This window comes from Labeo rohita, chromosome 25 (genome assembly GCF_022985175.1).
Source record: "Labeo rohita strain BAU-BD-2019 chromosome 25, IGBB_LRoh.1.0, whole genome shotgun sequence".
Lineage (NCBI taxonomy): Eukaryota > Metazoa > Chordata > Actinopteri > Cypriniformes > Cyprinidae > Labeo > Labeo rohita.
The window spans coordinates 22246334-22270088 of NC_066893.1; the positions used below are offsets into that span (position 1 = coordinate 22246334).

The window sequence follows — 23755 nt, forward strand, 5'->3', positions numbered from 1 at the left end:
AAAAAAAAAACATGTGGAAACTTCTAAATCATATAGAGAAGGACTTAGTAAGAAGGATAGGGCACAATACTTTGACAAACTAAAATGTATAGGCGGTAATGATATACGAGCAGTATTAATTAAGATATTAGCCTAATATTTCACCTACCTGACTGGAAATGATAAGAACAAACACAAATGTTGTTAAGATTCTTGCCCTGGAAATCCTGGTTCAGTTTGGCCAACCACAAACGCTGTTTGTTCCTCAGACAGTTTTTTTGCACTCTTCTCCTTGATTTGTTACAGCTTTTGGCAGTCTACAGTACTCCAAATGTTTTTCCCAGTCCCACCGATTAGTACAGCCCAAACCATGACAATAATTGACCATTTTCAGCAGCCATAATCAGCAAAATATACTGGTTTTGTTCAGTGCTGCCACTTGATGCATTGTGAAAACCCTCTATTAATTAAGCCCTATGACTTGGGTCCTATATGTAACACCATTTAAATGTCTTTAAACTTTAAAAATACTCCTCCTCCTAAGTTGTGAATACATATATATTAAATAAATTAATCCTAATGACCAGTAAGCTATAAAATAATGACAATCTACCTAGCTTTTTTCTGAGGTGATCCACTCTGCAATCGATTAACCGACCTAAAGTAGTTCAATGCGGTCGGCTCTCGATTAGTATGCCTGCCTACGCCGAGCTACCTAAAAAACAGTTAGCTAGCATCATTTCTCCTATAGCCACCACAGTACAATCTCTCAATGTCTCGATAATTCAGACGGTTTGATTGAGATACTCCTAAACGACATGAATGTAATCCGCTCGGCGCTTCGGATCGGTGGGTTGTCAATCCAGATCGCCTAATAACGATCCATCTCGGCTAACAGGCTAAGAAGCTAACAGCGTCTTCGATGACATTTCACTGACAAACACAACAGAACAGGTCGGTAAAATATCGATTAATTCGCTGGTTAATTTGCATTCCGATACAATCAACGTGTATTTGTGGTTATGCGATTGTTACAGCTAAAATACGTGTAACTAAATCAACGTTTATCGCGAATAAATGGTAGCTAACACTGTAGCTTCAGTTCAGTTTCCATATTTGGGCGGGCACGGCAGTGAGTTATTGTTAGTTGCACGAACAAAAAACACATTTAATGCCTTTATTCATGTTGTTTATGTGTATATTTTGTTGTCTCTGGTTTGCTGTTGATCAAATATGAATGAGAATTTCATTGGCGTGGAGTGGATTTAAATGGCTTGTTTGTTTACATGGTTCAGCACATATGATAGGGCTTTAATTGTCCACAGCAACATCAAATCTTATTGATCTGTCTTTAAATATATAAAATGACCAAGTCTAAGGTAATTTTTCTGATGTAATATTGTGACAAAGCGCCCAGGGGGTTTACTTTTGCAAATCTGTTGTCTGCAGGATGGTAGAGTGATGCTTCATGGGCATAATTGTTGGGCCCTTTGGATCCATAATAACAGATTGATGTAGTCAAGATATATTGTTATTGCATACACTGTTAAAACTTTGATCAGTGATGATCAGTTAGTTTTTTATAGATATCCGTCTGGAGATGAGCTGTCATTTAGGTTGCAAGTCTCTGTCTGTTGAAACAGAGAGAATAAACAGTGAATGATCTCAGAATTAATGAATTGCTGATAAATGATATCTTTTACAGACCTGTAGATTATTATTTGTTGATTTAAGCTAATTTTTGTGTCTGTCCACCAGTCTGCATGGCCGACGAGCTGCTGAGTTAGTGTCCGGCCCGTGTGCGAGGAAGGCCGGCCGGGCCGTGGAGCACTAGAGAGGAAAAATGGCAGTGCAGAACAGAAACTCTGTGCTGATCCTGTCGGGTCGAGAGCGAGGAGCTCGCATGCTGGGCTCCCAGCGGCTCCTGCAGCAGCTGGTGGAAGACCGGACTCGCTGGATGAAATGGCAGAGCCAGGTAGGGTATCAACCTTAATGACTCTAATGGTTCACTTGGGCTTACAGTCAGCAGACGTTCCTTTATAGACCAGTTTCAAGATATCACAGTCAGAATAATGTCTTAAATCAATGTTTCTGGCAGAGAATATGAGTCTTGCTTCCTCATACAGGACATCAGCTGAAATTATGTCAGTGTGTCTTGTTATTAGACCTTAGACCTTCTTATCAATGAATTAGTCAAATTAATAATTAATCTGAAGTAGAATTGCAAAACAAGCATTTTTAGATCCTTAGGTCCCCTTTGGGAACATTTTAATAATTTTGTTTTCAGGGTTGATGACATATCTGATAACAGTTATATCAATATTAATGTTCTTGTTTTAATGTTGAATATTATAGCAATTTGTTAATTGTATGTGTGTTATAAAAAATAAAAAAATATATTCTTTGACAGTTATATAACAGATCAGAACAAGAGCTTGCCATGTCAAGTTTATGATTTTTACATGTTGCATGCATTAGCAGATTTAGAATTTTAATTCATTTATTTTAAATTAACAGTTAATATAATGTTAATATAAACAATATTAATACACAATTCATAGTTTGTTGATTTTACAGTCTTTGATTGACCCTGAAATTCTGTGATGTGAAAGCATTTAATTTCCAAACTATCATGTCTGCAAATAATATAAGTGTGTAATACATGACTTACCACTCAAAAGTTTTTGAACAGTAAGATTTTTAATGATTTTTAAAGAAGTCTGAAGTTCTTCTCCTCAAACCTGCATTTATTTGATCCTAAGTGCAGCAAAAAAGTAAAATTTAAAATAAATCTTTTCTATTTGAATATATTTTAAAATGTAATTTATTCCTGTGATTTCAAAGCTGAACTTTTAGCATCATTACTCCTCCAGTCACATGATCCTAAAGAGAAATCATTCTAATATTTTGATTTGCTGATCGAAAAACATTTATTATTATTATTATTATTATTATTATTATCATTATGTTGAAAACGGCTGAGTAGATTTTTTTTTCAGGTTTCCTTGATGAATAGAAAGTTCAGAAGAACAGCATTTATCTGAAGATAGAAACTTTTTGGAACATTATAAATGTTTTTATCATCACTTATGATCAATTTAAGGCATCCGTGTTAAATAAAAGTATTAATTTCTGTTTGTATGTTATATATATATATATATATATGATACTGTGCCTAAGCTTTTGAATGGTATAGTGTATAATGTTACAAAAGCTTTTTATTTCAGATAAATGCTGATCTTTGGATCTTTCTATTAATCAAAGAATCCTGAAAAAAAAATTACTCTGCTGTTTTAAATATTGATAATAATAATAATAATAATAAAAATATTGAACAGCAAATCAGCATATTAGAATGATTTCTGAAGGATCATGTGACACTGGAAACTGGAGTAATGATGCTGAAAATTTAGCTTTGATCACAGGAATAACATTAAAATATATTCAAATAGAAAGTAATTTTAAATCGTAAAAATATTTCACAATATTACTGCTTTTGTATTTTGGATTAAATAAATGCAGGCTTGGTGAACAGAAGAGAATTCTTTTAAAAATCATTAAAAATCTTACGGTTCAAAAACTTTTGACTGGTAGTGTATATGTATGTGTGTGTGTATGTATGTATGTATGTATGTATGTATATAATATGTACACGTCTTGATTATTTCAATAGAAAGTAGAGTTGCCGGATAATCCACGATCAACTTTCCTGCTGGCCTTCAGTCCAGATAGGTAATGATTACATTTAAAAAAAAAAAATCAAATTAGAAAACACTTTATGCTATTTGTTTTTCTTTGTTTCCGGAGATTGTATTGACATCTTTTCCTTTTCTAGGAACCTTGTGGCCTCAACCCACGTCAACCATAACATCTACATCACAGATGTGAAAACAGGAAAGTGCCTGCACTCTTTAGTGGGCCATCGACGCACACCTTGGTGTGTGACCTTTCACCCCACCATTCCTGGCCTGGTTGCCTCTGGGTGCCTTGATGGAGAAGTCCGCATTTGGGACCTGCATGTGAGCAACAGTTTTGTTTAATTTTTTTGTTATGTCTTGCATGTGTGGTCCTTCCCGTTTTGCAAACATAGTTATCTTATGTTTGATTTTCATACTGCTCAGTAGCAGCTCTAGGTGGTTATTCTGGTCTGATCAAATTGTAAGTCATCTACATATGTTCTAGGCATTAGAAACCCAGACATTGCTGTTTAAATGAACATTGTGGATGGTTTTTTTCCATCTCCAGGGTGGTAGCGAGAGCTGGTTCACGGAGAGTAATGTTGCCATCGCTTCTCTAGCATTCCACCCCACGGCTCAGCTCCTGCTCATCGCCACCAACAATGAACTTCACTTCTGGGACTGGAGCCGACCAGAACCTTTTGCTGTGGTCAAGACTGCCAGCGAGACCGAACGTGTCCGGTGTGGACGCAGTCCTGTTATTTTGTTCAACATGAAATAAAAATCTTAATATTCCTAGTCTTATTTGTGCATGATTAATCAGAACATGTTAAAGAAATTTTTTACTTTCGTGGAATAACAAGTCTTACCCTACATCTCTTTTTCTCATTGAATATTCCGATTCACGTAAAATGTTATTTTCCAAAAGTAAAATAGGTTGTGAATGCCATTTTATGTTGACTCTATGACTTCATATTTTTCCATAATTATTAGAACAATTAATCCTAATCTTTTTTTTATTTTTTGGTCAGGTTGGTGAGATTTGATCCTCTAGGTCATAATCTTTTAACGGCTATTGTGAACCCATCCAACCAGCAGGTTAGAAATGTCAATTTTTCCTGTCATTTTTCAGTGTGCATTTCCTATTTACAAACATAATTTTATGAATGTTTTACTGTGTTTGTGTAGAATGATGATGACTCCGAGGTCCCCATGGACAGTATGGAGATGGCTTTGTTCCGTCAACGTTCTCTTTTGCGCTCCCCACCCGTTCGTCGCACACCCATCCTGCACAATTTCCTGCACATTTTATCCTCTCGCTCTTCTGGGGCGCAGGCTGGAGATCAATCCCGCCCTGCCCCTGAGCCCCGAGAGCCTCCCAGCATGCCCCGGTTTCAGTACCCGGTGCGGACCGAACCGGGTGACCGCCCTGCCTTACAGGGCTGCACGCAGCATTTGGGTTTGGGCTGCCTGTGCAGTCGTTGCGCTGCCTCGCGGAACTTATTCACTCAGAATTCGACAGGCCTCCAGCCTTCGGATTCGGCTCAACCTCAGACTCAGTCGGGCTCCTCTGCCTTCTCGCACACCCCTAGCCAGACCCGCAGCTCCACGGACCGACCTTCTGCTTTTAGCAGCGTGTTCAGTGGGGCTGTGGGGAACTCTGCGCATCGGGGAGTCTTGCCTCTTAGGACTATTGATCCCTTGGGATCACAAGCACCCGGTCCTCTCGAGGCCCCTGGGCGACTCCCTGGGGCTGATTGGTCTGGTAGTCTGCTGAGCACGGGACATGAACACGGGTTAGGGGCGATTGGGGTGGAAAGTGGTGCTGGAAGGGGTGTTGTACCACCTCCTAGGACAAGCTCCTCTTCTATGGATCTTCTATCCCTGCACAGGTTTCCCGATGGTTCTTCTTCATCACCCATATACACATCTGCTACAGAAGGGCGAGGCCTAGTGCTGCCAGGCACTGACCCCAACCGGGGACGAGCCAACGATGGCACCAGTAGTGGCCATCACCCCTTCTACGACAACACCCAACGCAACAACCCCGCCTCCATACGCAACGTCCTGCAGTGCAACCTGAGCCGTTACTTTATGGAGTATGAGCGAATGCAGGAATTGGAGCGACCTGGTGGAAGTCGAGAGGTGCCGGGTGCACCGGGACCCATGCAGGAGCTGCTTAACAGTAGCATGGACACAGAACGCCCCGGGCCTTCGCACAACGCTGCTTCCCACACTGGAAATGGAGGTACAGTCACCGGCCCCTCTCAAAACCACCCCAATCGTTGCCGTTCGTGCCACAACCTCCTCACCTTCAACCATGACACTCAACGCTGGGAGCGTTCTGGTCAGACCTCTTCTTCCTCTTCTTCTCAAGACGGACCATCCTGGCCTCTTTCAGTGCCTCCGTTTGAGGACTCGGGTCAGGGTGCACGAGTGGAGGCCCAAGCCCCTGAGATGAGGCCCATGGAGTTGGGCGAGGCCTCCTCTGGTCTACAGGGCCAGCAGCCCATGGGTCTGGTGTACAATCAGGAGACGGGGCAGTGGGAAAGCGTGTACCGGCAACCGACGGCCAGTGCTGCTTCTGAGGCAACGCAAGACGCCTTAAACCCAGAGGTGCCTGTTGATAATCCAGACGAGGACTCACTCAGGAGGTGAGGAAGAACAATAAATAAATTTGGCTAGTAAGGTGCGGTCACATTAGCAAAATTTTGTTGAAATTTGGTGGGCAAAAAAAGCTCCAAATCGTGGCATATCCAACATGAACCTATGGGTAAGAGTTCCCATTCATGTGAATTCCTATTGAAATGGCTGGATTTTGTCTGCGAGTATCTCAAAACAGAACAGTAAATGTGACTGCACCTTTACATTTGTCTTTTGTTACTTATTTGTATCTCATCTTCTATCTCAGGAGGTTGTTGGAATCGTCGCTGTTTCCATTCTCTCGATATGATATGTCTGGCTCCAGAGATCATCCCATATACCCAGATCCTGCCAGGTACCTTTTTGAAAGTCTGTATGCACAAACTCAAAGCTGATTACTGGACTTTAACTTCAGAGTTTGACTTTCTGTTCCTCTTCTGAATCTCCGCAGGCTGTCTCCTGCTGCTTACTATGCTCAAAGGATGATCCAGTATCTGTCTCGGAGAGAAAGCATACGCCAGCGTTCCCTACAGAATCGCCTACGGACGCTTTCAAACTCTCAAGCCGACAGCCAGTCCAACAACCCCTCCTCCACGCCACCAGAGGCCAGTGATGGAGACTATGAGGACATTGAGTGAGTCTGATGATACTCATTGCATCCTCATTTACACATATGCATCTGTATTACTGTATGATTGCAGTTACCGTTATGTAAATACATTTTAGGGTGTTCATCCCAGTGTTTTTGAATTTTGAGGAAATGTTTAAGCCCTTATTTACATTGCACACACCTGCGCATTATGATCGCGTCCACTCAAGTCAATTCTTCTGTTTATACCAGCCTTGCTGGGCACGTTGCAGTAGTGTCCCAGAAGCGGCTGTACTCATTGCTTCGCAAAAAATAGTTGGCTAGTCTGTTTTTGACAGATGCTGCGTCCAAGCCGCAGTTCACCCAAGTTCACTCAGAAATGAAGATTACCCCATGAATTACTCACCCTCAAGCCATCCTAGGTGTATATGTCTTTCTACTTCCAGATGAATACAATCAAAGTTGTATTAAAAAAATCTGGCTCTTATACGTTTTATAATGGCAGTAAATGGTCGTTAGGGATGTCACAATTCTCAAGATAATATCGAACCGTTCGGTACAACATCCACGGTTCAGAACACGCTTGTGAATTGCATTTTTTTGGTTTTGCATTGAAATAACTTCCTTGTTTCATTTCTCTTGGAATTTGTGGTATGTGTGCCAGTGATTTCACATGCTGAAATGAGGAAACGCTTGAAAAAGCAACACATGCAAAGCATCTTCCATTCTAATGACATGCAATGATAGCCTTTCTAAACCTGTCGTCCAACAAAAGAGTTATAAAAACAAAGTTATAAAAAACATTCTAGCTTGTTTTTCATTCACAACATCAGTCAAGTGTTTGAAATAACTTCCTTATGTGATCTGATGTGGACTCTTATCACAGAATGAGGCAGACAATAAATTCTATACTCATTTTCTATGTATGTCGATTAGCAATGGCTTATGAAAATACACAAGATGGCTTGAAGAACACAGATAAACCATATATTATTGCAGACGAGTGATTATTGTTCTTACATTTCATCGTTCAAAAAGTTTAACGTTATATCTTGTTTTTATTCCGTTACAGCAGTAGCGATGCCTTTATCTATATTAGAGAAGCTGCAATGGAACGTAATCAGTGATACTTCTTTGATTCATATGTGGATTTTCTGCACAAGGGCACCCTCTTGCGTCCAGTATGAATGAAACCCGTGGTATTTTGCGTAAAAATCAAAAAAATAATACCTCTCTCAAAAGAAAAAATAAGCTGACATACACTAAACCACACTATTTCTAGTATACAGAGGTTTACAGGAATATTTTGTTAATTTGTTGCAAAAAAAAAACTCCACACTGGTTAAAAACCGAGGTACGTATTAAACCGAGGTACGTATTGAACCGTGGACCAACTGTATTGTTGCATGCCATTGAGATTTTGAAGCAAAATAAAGTGCATCTATCCATCATAAAAAGTACTCCACACAGCTCCGGGGGGTTTATAAAGGCCTTCTGAAGCGAATCAGTGTGTTTGTGTAAGAAAAAATGCTTACGCTGCACCTACATCATCTGCTGGAATGCCACTCTATTGTGAACATTTAAAATATGGATATTAAATATGGATATATTATATTTTTTATATATAATATGGATCTTACACAAATGGATCAGTTTGCTTTAGAAGGCCTTTATTAACCCTCTTGAGCCATGTGGAACACTTTTTTGATGGATGGATACACTTTATTGGACTTTAAAATCTTAACACCCATTCACTGCCATTATAAAGCTCAGAAGATCCAAGACATTTTTTAATATAACTCCGATTGTGTTCATCTGAAAGAAGAAAGTCATTTACACCTAGGATGGTTTGAGGCTAAGTAAATCGTGGGGTACTTTTCATTTTTTGGTGAACTGTCGCTTTAGCTCAGTCTGTTGGCACAACAAAGTAGGGCATAGCAATAAACACAATTAAACCAGACAAAACAACCATTTAGCCAATTTACCCATGGTAGAACCCCAAAAATCAATAACAAAACATGAAAAATCAAGAAAAACAACACTGGATGGCCAGGTGAAGGAATCCAGTTGCTTCAAGTTGGCTCTGTGTGAAAGACGGAAAAAAATCTAGTTGGAGCCATAATGTGGTGCTGACATGTACAGTGTAAATAAGGGGTGGCATCTGTTTTCTCTTATGGTCACAGGGAGCCTGGAGATAGGACAAGACATCGAATGCCCCGCAACGCTCGAATGTCAGCCCCCTCTCTTGGACGCTTTGTCCCACGGTCAGTGTCATATGTGATGTTTAGCATTGCATTTTATATACTGCAATTTAAGAGTTTATGGTCTGAAAGTTTGACAAAGCTGAATTTTCAGAAGGCGTTAGTCCAGTCTTTAGTGTTACATGATCCTTCAGAAAATTGTACTGCAGTGATTTGTTGTTGTTGTTGTTTTTGTTGGTTTCTGTTGTTTTTGTTGGAGAAGTCCACTTCCATAACAAAAATGTACAGATAATGTACTCACCCCCTCGTCATCCAAGATGTTCATGTCTTTTTTTTCACTTTAGCCGTAAAAAAAATATTTTTTTTGAGTTAAACATTTCAGAACTGATATGGTCCCCCGATTTTGAACTTCCAATATGCAGTTTAAATGCGGCTACAAACGATCCCACCCAAGGAACAAGGGTCTTACCTGGCGAAACTATTGATTATTTTCATTAAAAAAAAAATACGATTTAAATACTTTTTAATCTCAAACACTCGTCTTGTCTTTCTCTCCCTGAACTCTGTGTATTCTGGTTCAAGACAGTTAGGGTATGTTGAAAAACTCCAATCGTATTTTCTCCCTCGACTTCAAAAATCATTTCAAAATCATCATACATCACTGCTGAAGTACAGACCCAGTCTTTGCAAAGTGAACATGCAAAGTGAACATGCAAAGAAGATCAAACACCAAACAAAAATGGTAAAACAACGATATAAGTTGATTTTGAAGTTGAGGGAGAACATGAGATGGGAATTTTTCGACATACCCTAACTATCATGAACCGGAAAAAAAACAGTTCAGGCAGGGGAAGACAAGACGAGCGTTTGACATTAAAAAGTATATAAATTGTATTATTTTTATGAAAATAACCGATCGTTTTGCTAGATAAGACCCTTCTTCCTTGGCTGGGATTGTTTACAACTGCATTTGGGATCATGTGAAGGCGCATTTAAGCTGCATTTTGGAAGTTCAAAATCGGGGCACCATATCAATCCATTATTTGGGGAAAAATCCTGAAATGTTTCCCTCAAAAAACATAATTTCTTTATGGCTGAAGAAAGACATGAACATCTTGGATGACAAGGGGTGAGTACATTATCTGTCAGTTTTTGTTCTGGAAGCGGACTTCACCTTTAATAAATAATTTCAGATATCTGAGTTTTTTTTTAAAAGAAAGTATGTTCTATTAATGTAAACATTTCTTTATCTGAAGGAGGTTCCTGTTACCAGAGTACTTGCCTTACGCTGGACTCTTTCATGAAAGGGGTCAGTCAGGCCTGGCCACTCACTCCTCCATTAACAGAGTATTAGCAGGTACAACAAATAATTTATTTTGATTGTTTCATTTCACAACTTTCTTATTTTGTTTAATTTACAAAGCACATTTGTGACTCTGGACCACAAAACCAGTCATAAGTAGCCCGAGTATATTGTACATTGTATGGGTCAAAATGATCGATTAGAATAAGGTCATGTTCCATGAAGATATTTTGTAAATTTCCTACTGTAAATATATCTTAACTTAATTTTTGATTAATAATATGCATTGCTAAAAACTTTATTTGGACAACTTTAAAGGAAATATTTTTTTTTGCACCCTCAGATTCCAGACTTTCAAATAGTTGTATTTCAGCCAAATATTGTCCTGTGCTAACAAAGCTTCTTTATTCAGTTTACAGTTGATGTATAGATCTCAGTTTTCAAAAAACTGAGCCTTATGACTGGTTTTGTGGTCCAGGGTCACATTTAGTCATTTTTATACCATGATGTCAGAAACATTAGGCACAAGAATAGCTAAAATAGATATTAAATAGATCTACTAATAATTCTTTGTTGCAGGTGCATCAATAGGTGACGGGCAGTCAGCTGTGGCCAGTAACATTGCCAACACCACATATAGGCTGCAGTGGTGGGATTTCACCAAGTTTGACCTTCCAGAGATCAGTAATGGTACGTTCTTCTGAGTACTGTTGGTATTCAAAGGTTTTGCACACATAATCAGCATGACATCTGAATAGGTAGCTTGTTTCACATTTAACTACTTCAGAAGCTACAAATTGTTCATCTTATTATTCTTGTTTTCTTCTCAGCCACTGTGAATGTACTCGTTCCTCACTGTAAGATCTACAACGACGCCAGCTGTGATATTTCAGCGGACGGGCAGCTGCTGGCCGTGTTCATTCCCAGCAGCCAACGGGGTTTTGCGGATGAGGGCATCCTAGCCGTCTACTCCCTCGCTCCCCATAACCTGGGAGAAATGCTGTACACCAAGAGATTCGGTCAGTGTTGTCGAACAGTAACTCAGCAGCTCATTTTGGCATTAACACTCTGTTCCTGTTTTAAAAAATAATTCTTTAGCAGAAATTCCTCTTTGAGTTTTGTATTTAACCTGCATTTCAGGTCCAAACGCGATCTCGGTGAGTCTTTCACCTATGGGCTGCTATGTGATGGTAGGACTTGCCTCCAGACGGATCCTTCTCCATCCCACTACCGACCACATGGTGGCACAAGTGTTTCGTCTACAGCAGCCACACGGAGGAGAGACCTCCATTAGAGTAAGAAAACTAGAGTTTGAAAATGCCACACATTTTTCAATAAAATCTAAAAATCTAATTTATTTTACTACATAAACTGGTATTTAGGGTGAGTTTTATTCATAGAGTAAGTCCAAAGTCATAAAAATGATGCAGTACTGTGACCTAAATTTTTTTTTTTTTCTGCTTTCTGTGTGTTTGGTCTGCTTTCTCTTGGCATCCTGCAGATGATGTTTAATGTGGTGTACCCCATGGCTCCAGACCAGAGGAGACACGTCAGTATTAACTCAGCCCGGTGGCTTCCAGAGCCAGGCATGGGATTGGCCTATGGAACCAATAAGGGCGACTTGGTCATCTGCAGACCAGTGTAAGTAAACATAGTAAGCTAAAACAACAGTCACCCAGTAGACCATCTGGTCCACATGTATATCTTTAGTCCTTATCAAATTGTAAAACCCAGTAATTTATGTTTCATTCGTGTGCCAAATGTTTTTATACATAGCAAATTGCAGCATACCTATTACAGGGATAAAGTGTTATGCCTAAGGAAAAAATAGCTCCAAAAGTATGATATTCCAAAAAAAAGTCATGCAAAAAGAAATGTAAAAAAAAAATATATATATATATATATATATATATATATATATATATATATGTTTCCTTAGCGTCATATGAGTTCTAATATGCTGATTTTCTGCTCAAGAATTTTTTCTTAATATGGGTTTGTCCTAAATGTTGAAAACAGTTGTGCTGCTTAATATTTTTGTGGAAACCATACACTTTTTCCAGTTTTTTCAAGAATAGATCAATTTATAAATTTAATTTCATAAGTCAATTTAGTTTACCCTTGCTGAATTAAAGTACTTTATCCAAAAATAAAAAGATTACTGTTCCCATACATTTGAACAGTGGTGTATGTAAATTATTATTGATATATTAATTTATATTAAATATATATATTCTCCATTTCTCACATTTAACATTTTTCTTGTTGCAATACATTATGTGAAAATGGTATTTTAGATTTTGGTCAAATAATTCATTGACTATAGCTATATTTTCATCACTCTGTTTCAGTGTGCATTTTGAAGTGTCAGAATCGGGTGATGGAAACGCCAACTTTCTAAAAAAAAAAAAAAAAAAATCGTAAAGCTGTTACGCTGTTGTTTCGTTTACTTTTTAAAGTTTTTTTATATGAAACATAAAAAGAAATGACTGTGTGGTGGTCACACTGGTGAGACCACTTACAAAATTTAGTCACAAATTGTTTTATATGAAAATGATTATATTTAGTGGCTCCTCCTACTTTTCTTAGTAATATTTAGTGCCAGTTTATCAGGAAGTGACGATATCAGAAAATTACGATTTTGTTCTCGTTGACTATCTGGATGGTGCTTATTTAAAAATGTTTTATGCGATAAGTTAAATTTGCAACTTTGGATGGAAAATCATAAGCTTTATGATGCCTTAAAATATTTCCTCTGCTTTAAACTGACTTTAACTGAAAGTTGAGGGTTTATTGTTGTCGTTTTGCGTTACTAACATACTATTTTCCTATTTAAAGGAGAAGTCCACTTCCAGAACAAAAATTTACGGTATGTCGAAAAACTCCCATCTCGTTTTCTTCCCCAACTTCAAAATTGTCCTACATCACTGCAGAACTACCAATTCAGTGTTTACAAAGTGAACATGCAGAACGTCCTTTACAAAAAAAAAAGGGTAAAACAGCGATGTAGGACGATTTTGACGTTAAAGAAGAGAATGAGACCAGAGTTTTTTCTAAAAAAAATATAAAATGACAGATTGTTTCGCTAGATAAGACCCTTCTTCATCGGCTGGGATAATTTAGAGCCTTTTGAAGCTGCATTTAAACTGTAACTTAAACTGGAGAAAAATTCTGGAATGTTTTCCTCAAGAAACATAATTTCTTATCAACTGATGAAAGAAAGACGTAAACATCGTGGATGACAAGGGGAGAGTAAATTATCTGTTAATTTTTGTTCTGAAAGTGGACTTCTCCTTTAATACTGCAATCTGTATTGTTAAAAGCGCAATATAAATAAAGGTGACTTGACTCTGTAGGCAGTTTCTAGGTTTTGCAACAGAGCAGGTGCTAATGACAGTTTGTAAATTGCTTCTACTTGGGATGGTACCACTAACTTTTTGCCTTTCAGGCTAGATCTTTAACCCAACAAGACAAACAAAACAAGTACCACAGTGAAGCACAGTAGCCATGGAAATGACAGATAAAACCAAACACAGTTCATCAGTGCAACAAAAGACACACTTTTACAACCAGTAATTGCCATAAACGTATTCTCAGAGCCTGTGTTAATATTGACTCTGTGAGTTAAACAGGCCAAAGACTCAGAGAGTTGACTCATTATCTGTCAGCAGTTCATCTTCAACAATTGAATAGTCAAGCGAGTTCCTGGTCCCAGACCAGTGTCGGTTTTCAGATACGTGCACTATATGAGGACTTTTGATAAACCACCCTGTTACCTGAAGCCGCCTTTCATTAGATTACCTTCTTCATTAGTGGCAGGAAACTCGGGTGTTCAACTGGAAAGAAGCAATTATTGTTTTTTAACAAGGTTACAGGCCACATTACCTCTGCGCACCTTGACTTTTGCAGCTCATCACTTTCAAAGAATTCTCCCCTATTCTGATGGGTTTATAATCAGATCACAGCCTACACGGACAGATGGAGGACGTCACAATAATCCCATTGCTTCTTTGCAATTCAGTTGTTTGATTTCATGATTTGGTCAAGTCTTGAGTGTATTATTGGCCTTAAACGCACAATCCGAGATTACGTGGCTTTCTGGAATACTTGATTCTGATTGGCTGTTCTTTGATATAATGATGCTGGATTGTATCATTCTGCAGTTTCCTGCATCTCACATGTTAAACTATGATATTTAACATCCATTTGTTTATTTATGCATTTGGTAGCTGTGTAATAAGTGGGAAAATGTACAATCAGCCAGTCGTTATCGCCAAATGAATCCCTTCGGATTGATAAATAACCTGACGTAAAGCATACATTGCCATTTACTTGGATTTGTAAACAAGATAATGAAGTCTAAAATATCTGTTTTGTTATCAGTGATTTCCGCAGTGATGGAGACAGTCCGTCGGATCTGAACTCGGATTCTTTGTTTACCGTCAGCAGCAGCAGCAGCAGCCGAACGCGAGGAGTGGAGCGACCAGGGTCAGAAATGAGTTGAAACTAAAGTCGTAGCTTGTCATAGTCATAGATCCAAAAATGCTGACGTGTTTATTTCTTACAGCACCAGCAGGTCCGGCTGGCGATTTGACCGAGACATGGGCCTTATGAACGCTATTGGCTTGCAGCCGCGTCAGGCCGCCCCTTCTGTGACCTCACAGGGGACGCAGACACCAGTGGTGCGACTACAGAATGCCGAGACGCAGACGGAGAGAGAACTTCCTTCAAACAGCACCTTCCAGAATGCGCACACATCCAGATACAGTAAGACGTTTGTGCAAATGTAATTAGCATGAAATCCACTTTTTTTATGAAACGAAAATATATACATTTTATTTTTAAAAAATTATATTTAATTATATAAAATACTTACTTTTTTTTTTTAAATAAATTAACTTAAGGCATAATTGTATTTAAACATATTTATTTATATGCAAACATGTAACATGCATACAGCAAGGTCCAAAAGACCACTAGTGAAAACCTTTTTTATTTTAGTATTTTTGTCATTTATTTATTCATTATTTATTTAATAAATTATATTAGTAGAATAACAATTTCAGTGAGAAGTCCCTAAGATCTAAGTTTTTTTTTTTTTAATTTTATTTGTATTCACAATATTAAATGTGATCTTAAATTCCAGATCTTCTGTTTATTTTTACTAAAATAAAAGATTTATATACAAGGAAATACCCAGTTCACTTGATTTTCTAATATGAACATTGAGTGAATCGTAGAATTTTGAATTGATTTATTTAAAAGGACTGTTTTAACTGATTCAAATGAATAAATTGAACTTATTAATTCAAAATTAGTTTTAAGAAAATTTCCAAACTCATAAGACGCACAAAGAAAGATATTTTTGATGAAATTAAACCAAGGTTGAACCACTGATGTCACATGACTCTTTTAATGATTTTACTACCTTTCTGTGCCTTGAATGTGTCAGTTGTGTTACAATCTATGCAAGGTCAGAAAGCTCTCAGATTTTGTCAAAAATATCTTAATTTGTATTCTGAAGATGAACGAAGGGCTTATGGGTTTGGAACGACATGAGTGTGAGTAATTAAAGACAGAATTTTTTATTTTTTGCTGAACTAACCCTATAATACAAACACAATCGACGTATTAAGATTTCTTAATTTTATACATCTAGCAAAGACATTTTGAATATTCAGTATATATGGTCCAGATGTAGTGGTATGGTTGCGGGAAAGAAAAAATAAAAAAACCTGCAGTGAAGTGTCTTGCTCAGGGCCATAGTGATTCTAGTGGATATCTATAACGCTCCAGTTCATTTCTCTGTAACCATGTTAAGTAATATTGATTATGTCCACTCAGAGCTGCAAAATGTGTTACTCTTGCAGCGGTTCAGACAGCCAGCACCAGCACTGAGAGACACGTACCCCCAGAGACGACACAAACACTGTCACACACACCAGTTCAGGCGTCTGTTTCAGAGGGTTCGCTGAACCGGACCAACTTGCCCGCCACATATCATGGTAACTGCTTTGTCTCACTCTTTCTCATCCTGTCTCTTCCTCCCTCGTTGGGCACAGGTAATGGAGTGGAATTGATTGAACTGACCTCTCTGAGATCTGCGTTGTGTCCTACTGAGGGCTTTACACTGTTATTACTGTTTCAGGTGCTTTATTACCTGCTGTTAGCTGGTCTAATTAAATCTGCGCCCTTGTTTTCTCGATTTAATGGGACCCAGTGTGCACACATGGGGAGTTAATAGATAACTTGCTAAGACCTTGTTGTTGGTTTTTCTTATCATTAACCAAAAATCTTATTTCACTGTTTCTATGGAAGCCTGTTTTCACTACTGAATAAAAATAAAAAAGGTATTTGTGACCTTTTTTAATCCCACAGTTCGGACTTTTTTCTTGCAATTGTGAGTTTGTATCTTACAATTCTGAATTTTTTCTCATAATTGCAGTATGTAAAATCAGATTTGTGGAATATAGACTTACTTTTCTCAGAATGAGATATAAACACAATTGCGAGTTAAGTCCAGTTCTGAGGTGGGAAAAACTATTTTCTCAGAATTGCGAGTTTATATCTCACAATTCTCCTTTAATAATTTGCAATTTTGTGTGATAGAACTGTGAGACAGACTCACAGTCCTGACCAAAAGAAGTGAGAATTGCAAATTTGTAACTCGCAATTCTGACTTTATAACTCACATTTTCAGGTTTGTCTTGAAAAAAGTCAGAATTGTGAGTTATAAACATCCAATTATGAGTCTCTTGCACTCTATCTTTACTATATCTTGCAATTTTGAGTTTATATCTCGCAAATCTGACTATAACTCGAAATTTCAAGTTCATATCTCGCAATTATGAGGGGGAAAAAAGTCAAAATTGCGAGTTATAAAGTGAGAATTGCCAGATATAAACTTACGATTCTGGGTTTATATCTTGCAATTCTGAGGAAAAAACAGTCAGAATTGTGAGTTTTATCCCGTAAATCTGACTGTAACTCGCAGTTTCGCCTTTTTTTCTCTGAATTCTCAGATATAAACTTGAAATTGTGGCTTATAAAGTCAGATTTGCGGGATATAAATTCTGGGGGAAAAAAGTCAAAATTACAAGATATAAAGTCAGAATAGCAAAATATAAACTCTCAATTCTGAGTTTATATCTTGCAATTCTGAGGGGTAAAAAGTCAGAATTCCGAGTTTATATCCCGCAAATCTGACTATAACTCGCAATTTTGAGTTTATATCTCGCGATTATAAGGGAAAAAAGTCTAAATTGCGAGTCAGAATGGAAAGATATAAACTCGCAATTCTGAGGGAAAAAAAGTCAGAATGGTTTGTATCCGGCAAATCATAACTCGCAATTTCGACTTTCTTTCTTAGAATTGTGACACGTAAACTTGAAATTGTGACTTATAAAGTCAGATTTGTGGGATATAAACTCGCAATTTTGAGTTTATCACAAGTCTGAGAAAAAAAGTTGAATTTGAGTTATAGTCAGATTGGCAGGATATAAACAAAAAATTCTGACTTTTTCCCTCAGAAGGGAAGATGTAAACATGAGATGTAAACGCAGAATTGCGACACTAAAACTCACAAATTCAATATTTTTTTTCCTCAGAATTGCGAGATATAAGCTTGAAATTGCGACAAAGTCTGATTTGCAGGATATAAATTTGCAATTCTGAATGTATGTCTTGCAAATCTGACTATAACTAGCAATTTCGAGTTTATGAGGGGAAAAAAGTCAAAATTGCAACTTATAAAGTCAGAATGGCGAGATATAAACTCGTAATTCTAAGTTTATATTTCGCAATTCTGAGGAAAAAGTCTGAATTGAGAGTTTTAGCCCACAAATTTATATCTTGCAACTCTGAATTTACAACTCGCAATTTTAAGTTTATATCTCAGAATTCTGACTTTATAACTCAAAATTTCTAGTTTATGTCACAAAAAAATTCTGAATTGTGAGAGAAAAATTTGCAATTACCTTTTTAATTTTTCATTCAATGGCGAAATGGGCTTCCATACAAAATATGTTCCAGGCAAAATTTGCTTTAACAAGTTGCTATAGCAGCCAGTAAAAATTTTCAGCAAAGTTTCTGAATAAATTTCCATAAAAACAAATTTCTGTTTTCTTTTTTTATTATTATTTTTTATAATTGCGTTCATGCATTTGGCAGACTATACAAATCAACTTGGATTGCATTCAAGGTCCACATTATCCACCTTATTTTTCCCATGAGAGTGGGTGCAGCCATTTGTAAAAAAAAAAATTTGTGTCTGGCTTCCGGTCTCATCCACTTCCAGCACAAATAGCTTGTTTTGCTGCTTGATATTGCAAACTGGTGTGTCTTACCATATTATTTTAATGTATTATCTTAATTATGAACACACTGGTTTGTAGTGCTAACTGTTTTACCGTTTATTGCACTAAGATATTCTTCTCGTTATTTCCCTATGGTGGATTATGAACCGGACGTCTAACACATTACCAGAAAACAGCTTTCTTCTGCAGTGAAAAATAAGGTGGATATCAGTCATTGCATTCCTTGGGAATCAAACCCATGACATTGGTGTTGCCATTGCCCTGTTTTACTGTTTAAGCTACAGGAAGAAATTTTTAACGCAATCAGGATCTTTTGTTTTGCTGTTATCTGATATGAGCATCTCACTGTCCTGTCTGGCTTATCCTAGCAGAGTCAGCAGCCGAGCCCGGCCCCGGAGAAGACGCTCTGTCTCGAATCCGCCGCCTAATGGCGGAGGGAGGAATGACGGCGGTGGTCCAGCGGGAACGCAGCACTACTATGGCCTCCATGGGTGGATTTGGAAACAACATCGTGGTCAGCCATCGAATTCACCGTGGCTCACAGACCTCGGTCAGGACAACTCAGGTGGGAAACCCAACCTCGGAAACGCCTGCTGGACTCGGTATCTCGACTCTTTTTCACACTGAACCCTTGGTAGACTCTCTAGAAGCTCCTGGGCCGTCAGGTTACAGCGGTGCCCCACTTCCATCACAGTTATCAACTCATTCTGAGGTTGCGGGGGCATCTCCTATGGTTGAGACGGACTTGTTTGGCGATCATCAACCCGATGATGTACAACACCATCCATCCCCGAACGGTTTGAATATGTCCAACCATAGCAACAACAATAACAATGACCTTCGCAACAGCTACAGTGAAAGCCGGAGCCGAGATTACCCTGATGACCTGTACGGCAGATAGTCTTAAGTCTGGTTTTCACAGAGGTAAACATCTCAAAACTGGTCTGCATGGTGCAGGAGTGCATTTAGTGGTGGACCCTTTGTTACACAGAACATAGCATTTGGGGCGGAGCCACTGAATTTCGCCTCAGTTCTGACTCCTCCCACTCTGGCCTTATTTGGGAATGAATGAGTGCCAAGCTTTTCATGGCATCTCCTTGACTGGGAGACGCCAACCTCAACTTTTCTGTCAAAACAACAGATTCTCGCTTTGGGGAAGCATCATTATTGCACTTGCGCGTTGCACTTAAGTTATAATTTTTCTTCCTTTCAAGGTTGAGTCTCGGACATTTCATCATTCCATGCGAGAAAGGGCATCATACTTGAATCTTTCCCGTACTTCAGTACGGAACTGTAGTTAACCACCCTTTCAAGCTCCAGGAAAAATCATCAGCCAATCGAAGTGCCAGATGAGGCTGGGGGCGTGTCCTTATGATTCCTTTGGATCCCATGGGGTCTGTTGTCTTCAGGACATTACGGTTTGAGGAACTGTAGAACAGTACAGACTCTTCACAGCTAAACACTAACTCACACAACATCCTCTAACGGTTTTTGCATTCAAATTCAGAGATTATGCTAGATGTGATTGTTTTTTTCGTGTGTGCGATAATGTGGCTTTCAGTGGTCAAGTCGTTCGGTTGATCAGTATCTAGAACATCTACTTTGGAGTTCTCAGACTGGAAAGACTTGCGTGAGCGTGTCCCACTAAACTTCCGATGGCGAATTTTATGATGGTTTTTAATTTTGAATTTATTTATCTGTCGTTTGAAAAACACACTTTTGAAAGCATGTCTGTGATTGTCCGTCAGATAAAAAAAAAAATCAGTCTAGGAACCATCAAGATGGTTCAGATCTCTCATATCTGCATGTGTGTCCAGCGCTTTTATACGAGAAGGCGGGCTGAAGAGGAAATTAGCATGTAGGCTGTAGAACGCACAAGCGCATCAAGTAAAATTTGGTACGCTGAGCAGTTTTTATTGGGCTTTTATACATTTGTAACCGTTAACTTGTGTGTATGAGTGCATTCACGTTTATTGTTGCGATTTAACACGATGCGTTTTTACTAATCCTACTGATTTTCCCAGAAAAATGAAATATAAGAACATTAAAATTGTGCCAGATTATATTCATCCTTTAAACGCAACAGTTTTTCATCAGTTCACCTTAAATCAACTGATTGGCCGACTACTTCATTCCCTTCTACCAATCGCGACAAGCCTCTTATGATGCGTAAGAGACAAATACCTCGTGATTGCACTTAAGCGCCCTTTTCTCCTTCCGAACTGCACCGAGAACGTTACGGACAATAAACCAGACATATCTCTTATCATAGATCTGGATTATGAGCGATAATCACTCTTGAATAGCCCGTAATAGAGTATTTCTCGGGCACTTAGGAGCGGGACGGCCCTACATGCGCGCACACTGCTGAGAGTCACTGAAGACGGGCACTGTCTGTATGCGTGTACGTGTGGATGTGTATGTCTGTGAGTGTCCGCCACTGAACCTAGAGAGTTTTATTATAAATAAATGTAGCATTGTAAATGTAGAGATGATAAATCAAGAAAAAAGAAAAAACTTAAATCCATATTTCGGGGTGGGGTTTGGTTTTTTTTTTTAATGACATACTTGCCTTGTGAGCTCTGTTGTGCTTGTTTAGATTCTTGTGTACGATTGGTCAACTCGGTTAGTGGTTTGAGTTGTCAATGCATTTGCATATATGCACAGGCCTTTCGTTAACAAGCGTTTCTAAAAAAGAAAAATATCTCCCTCTGCTTTTGTGTAAAAGATTTTATTTTAGCTGCTTGGCTTAGTAGCTTTTTTGTAAAAAAAACAGTCCCCAGTAGGAACGGTTTGTATTTCGAACGTTTTTGGATGTAAGATTCTATTGGATTGTGGTCTCATCGCAAATAATGGCAGCTGAGGAACCTCTCGGAAACCACATACCCTTTGGTGTTTTTCCATGAGTTCAGTGCCTTGGGGAATCTTCTCCTTACTGAACCACAAAAGCCGTTCTGATGTGCGACAAAACCAGAATAGCTTCTTCATAAGCCTTTTGACTGTTGAGTGTTTTAGTTATTGGTAGAAATATTGGTAAATCTGAAGTCTGGTTGTGTTGGCTGTCGTTTCGATTATTTATTATTTTCCCTTTGTGTGAATGACAAACGCAATCCTAATTGTAAGAATAATGCTTCTATGATAAAAGAGAAGGACCTTTTTACATTCTGCTCCATCAAAGATACATCTTTTCCTGATTTAGCTCATTTCTGACCATATGCACAGCTTATTTTTATGAAGTCGTTTCACGCAGGGGTTGTTTTAGACTTTTAGGCCTTCTGACAATTCATTTGTTCAGACGAGAATAGCTGACGGCAACTGAAAGTGTGATATTTTAAAAACTGTAATTGTGTTCTTGTTGGATGTGTGGTTATGTATATGCTCTCACTGCTGGATCGGTACCTTAGCTGAAGTCATGATGGTGGAAAAGACCAGAATTCAACTTCCTCTTCTGACCAGACAAGAGGGACGTGTTGTTATGACTTACCATAAATGTGTAGTTGGTTCTTTCTTTAGTGAAAATGAGGATTAGGTGTTGTAAAAGAATTTCGTGGGACACCAAAGATCCTGTGGTAATGACGATTATGAGAGTTTTAATAAAATGGGAATATGGAAATTAATTCAGTTGTTTTTGATATTTTTATCACAATGACACTCTTCACTGAGAATTATGGGAATTACAAAAAAAGGCCAAATTGTCCCTAAATTTTATATATAGCCAATATTTTTATGAGACACAGGGGCTGTCTCTTCTCAGATTATTGAATGAGAAAAAAAATTGTGGTACACCAAAAAACTAAAAACAAAAAAAACAGTGCCAATATTACAAAAATAATATTAAAATGTATATAAATCACAAAGAACTTTGGCCAACAGTGACACCAGCAGGTAAAGTTACAGTTGGAGTCTGTGTCTTTCTTGCCTCCTCTGAGCACATTGAGTTTTAACAGATCCCCTAAATTCTGCCGTGAGTTTAGTGGGGGGTAATTGAGAAAGAATGGGGGAAAGTCACGTTGGAGGAGGCAGTGCCTCCATCGCAATATGATTGGATATGACTGGTTATGTTTGGCTGTGATTGGTTTGTGTGATAAATCCCGCCTATTGCGCACGTTCCACATTCGCAAATCACTCTGAATTAACAATATAATGGTGTTAATGGGAAAACTAATTTAAAAAAGTAAGTAAACAACTCACACACTTAGATATAGTCACTTTTACATCAAAATAAGTCCACTTCTAGAACAAAAATATATAGATAATGTACTCCCTTGTCATTCAAGATGTTTGTGTCTTTCTTCAGTCGTAAAGAAATTTCAGTTTTTTTCTCCATATAATGGACTGCTATGGTGCCCCAAGTTTGAACTTCCAAAATGCAGTTTAAAATGCGGCTTCATAGGATCCCGAATGCGGTTGTAAACGATCCCAGCCAAGGAAGAAGGGTCTAGTAAAACAATCTGCTATATACAATTTAAATACTTTTTAATCTCAAACGCTCATCTCGTCTTGCTCTGCCTGAATTCTCAAGACAAACTCCAATCGTATTTTTTTCCCTCAACTTCAAAAACCATTTCAAAATCATCCTACATCGCTGCAGAAGTACCGACCCAGTCTACATGTCAAGTGAACATGCAAAGAAGGTCAAACACCCTTAACAAAAAAAAAGGTAAAACAGCGATATAGGACGATTTTGAAGTTGAGGGAGAACATGAGATGAGAGTTTTTCAACATACCCTAACTGTCATGAACCAGAAAAAACAGAGTTCAGGCAGAGCAAGACAAGACGAGCTGCGTTTGGCATTAAAAAGTATATAAATTGTATTATCTTTATGAAAATAACCAATTGTTTGCTAGATAAGACCCTTCTTCCTCGGCTCATTTACAACTTTGGGGTCGTTTGAAGCTGCATTTAAACTGCATTTTGGAAGTTCAAACTCGGGGCACCATATCAGTCCATTATATGGAGAAAAATGCTGACGTGTTTATCTCAAAAAAACAATTTCTTTACGACTGAGGAAAGAAAGACATGAACATCTTGGATGACAAGGGGGTGA

The 23755-nt window shown here is 38.2% G+C and overlaps 1 protein-coding gene across 1 annotated transcript; it reads left to right on the top strand.

Moving 5' to 3' along the window:
* Window positions 1-627: 627 nt before the first annotated feature.
* On the top strand, window positions 628-23724 carry ambra1b (autophagy/beclin-1 regulator 1b). Its single transcript, XM_051099191.1, has 19 exons — window positions 628-933; window positions 1738-1954; window positions 3653-3711; window positions 3815-3998; window positions 4225-4397; window positions 4688-4754; window positions 4845-6310; window positions 6568-6654; window positions 6751-6933; window positions 9072-9152; window positions 10346-10446; window positions 10972-11082; window positions 11223-11411; window positions 11533-11687; window positions 11894-12033; window positions 14776-14880; window positions 14960-15159; window positions 16263-16397; window positions 19076-23724. The coding sequence occupies exons 2-19, from the start codon at window positions 1823-1825 to the stop codon at window positions 19606-19608; spliced, it is 4101 nt and encodes a 1366-aa protein (XP_050955148.1). The 5' UTR covers window positions 628-933; window positions 1738-1822; the 3' UTR covers window positions 19609-23724.
* The last annotated feature ends 31 nt before the right edge of the window (window positions 23725-23755 follow it).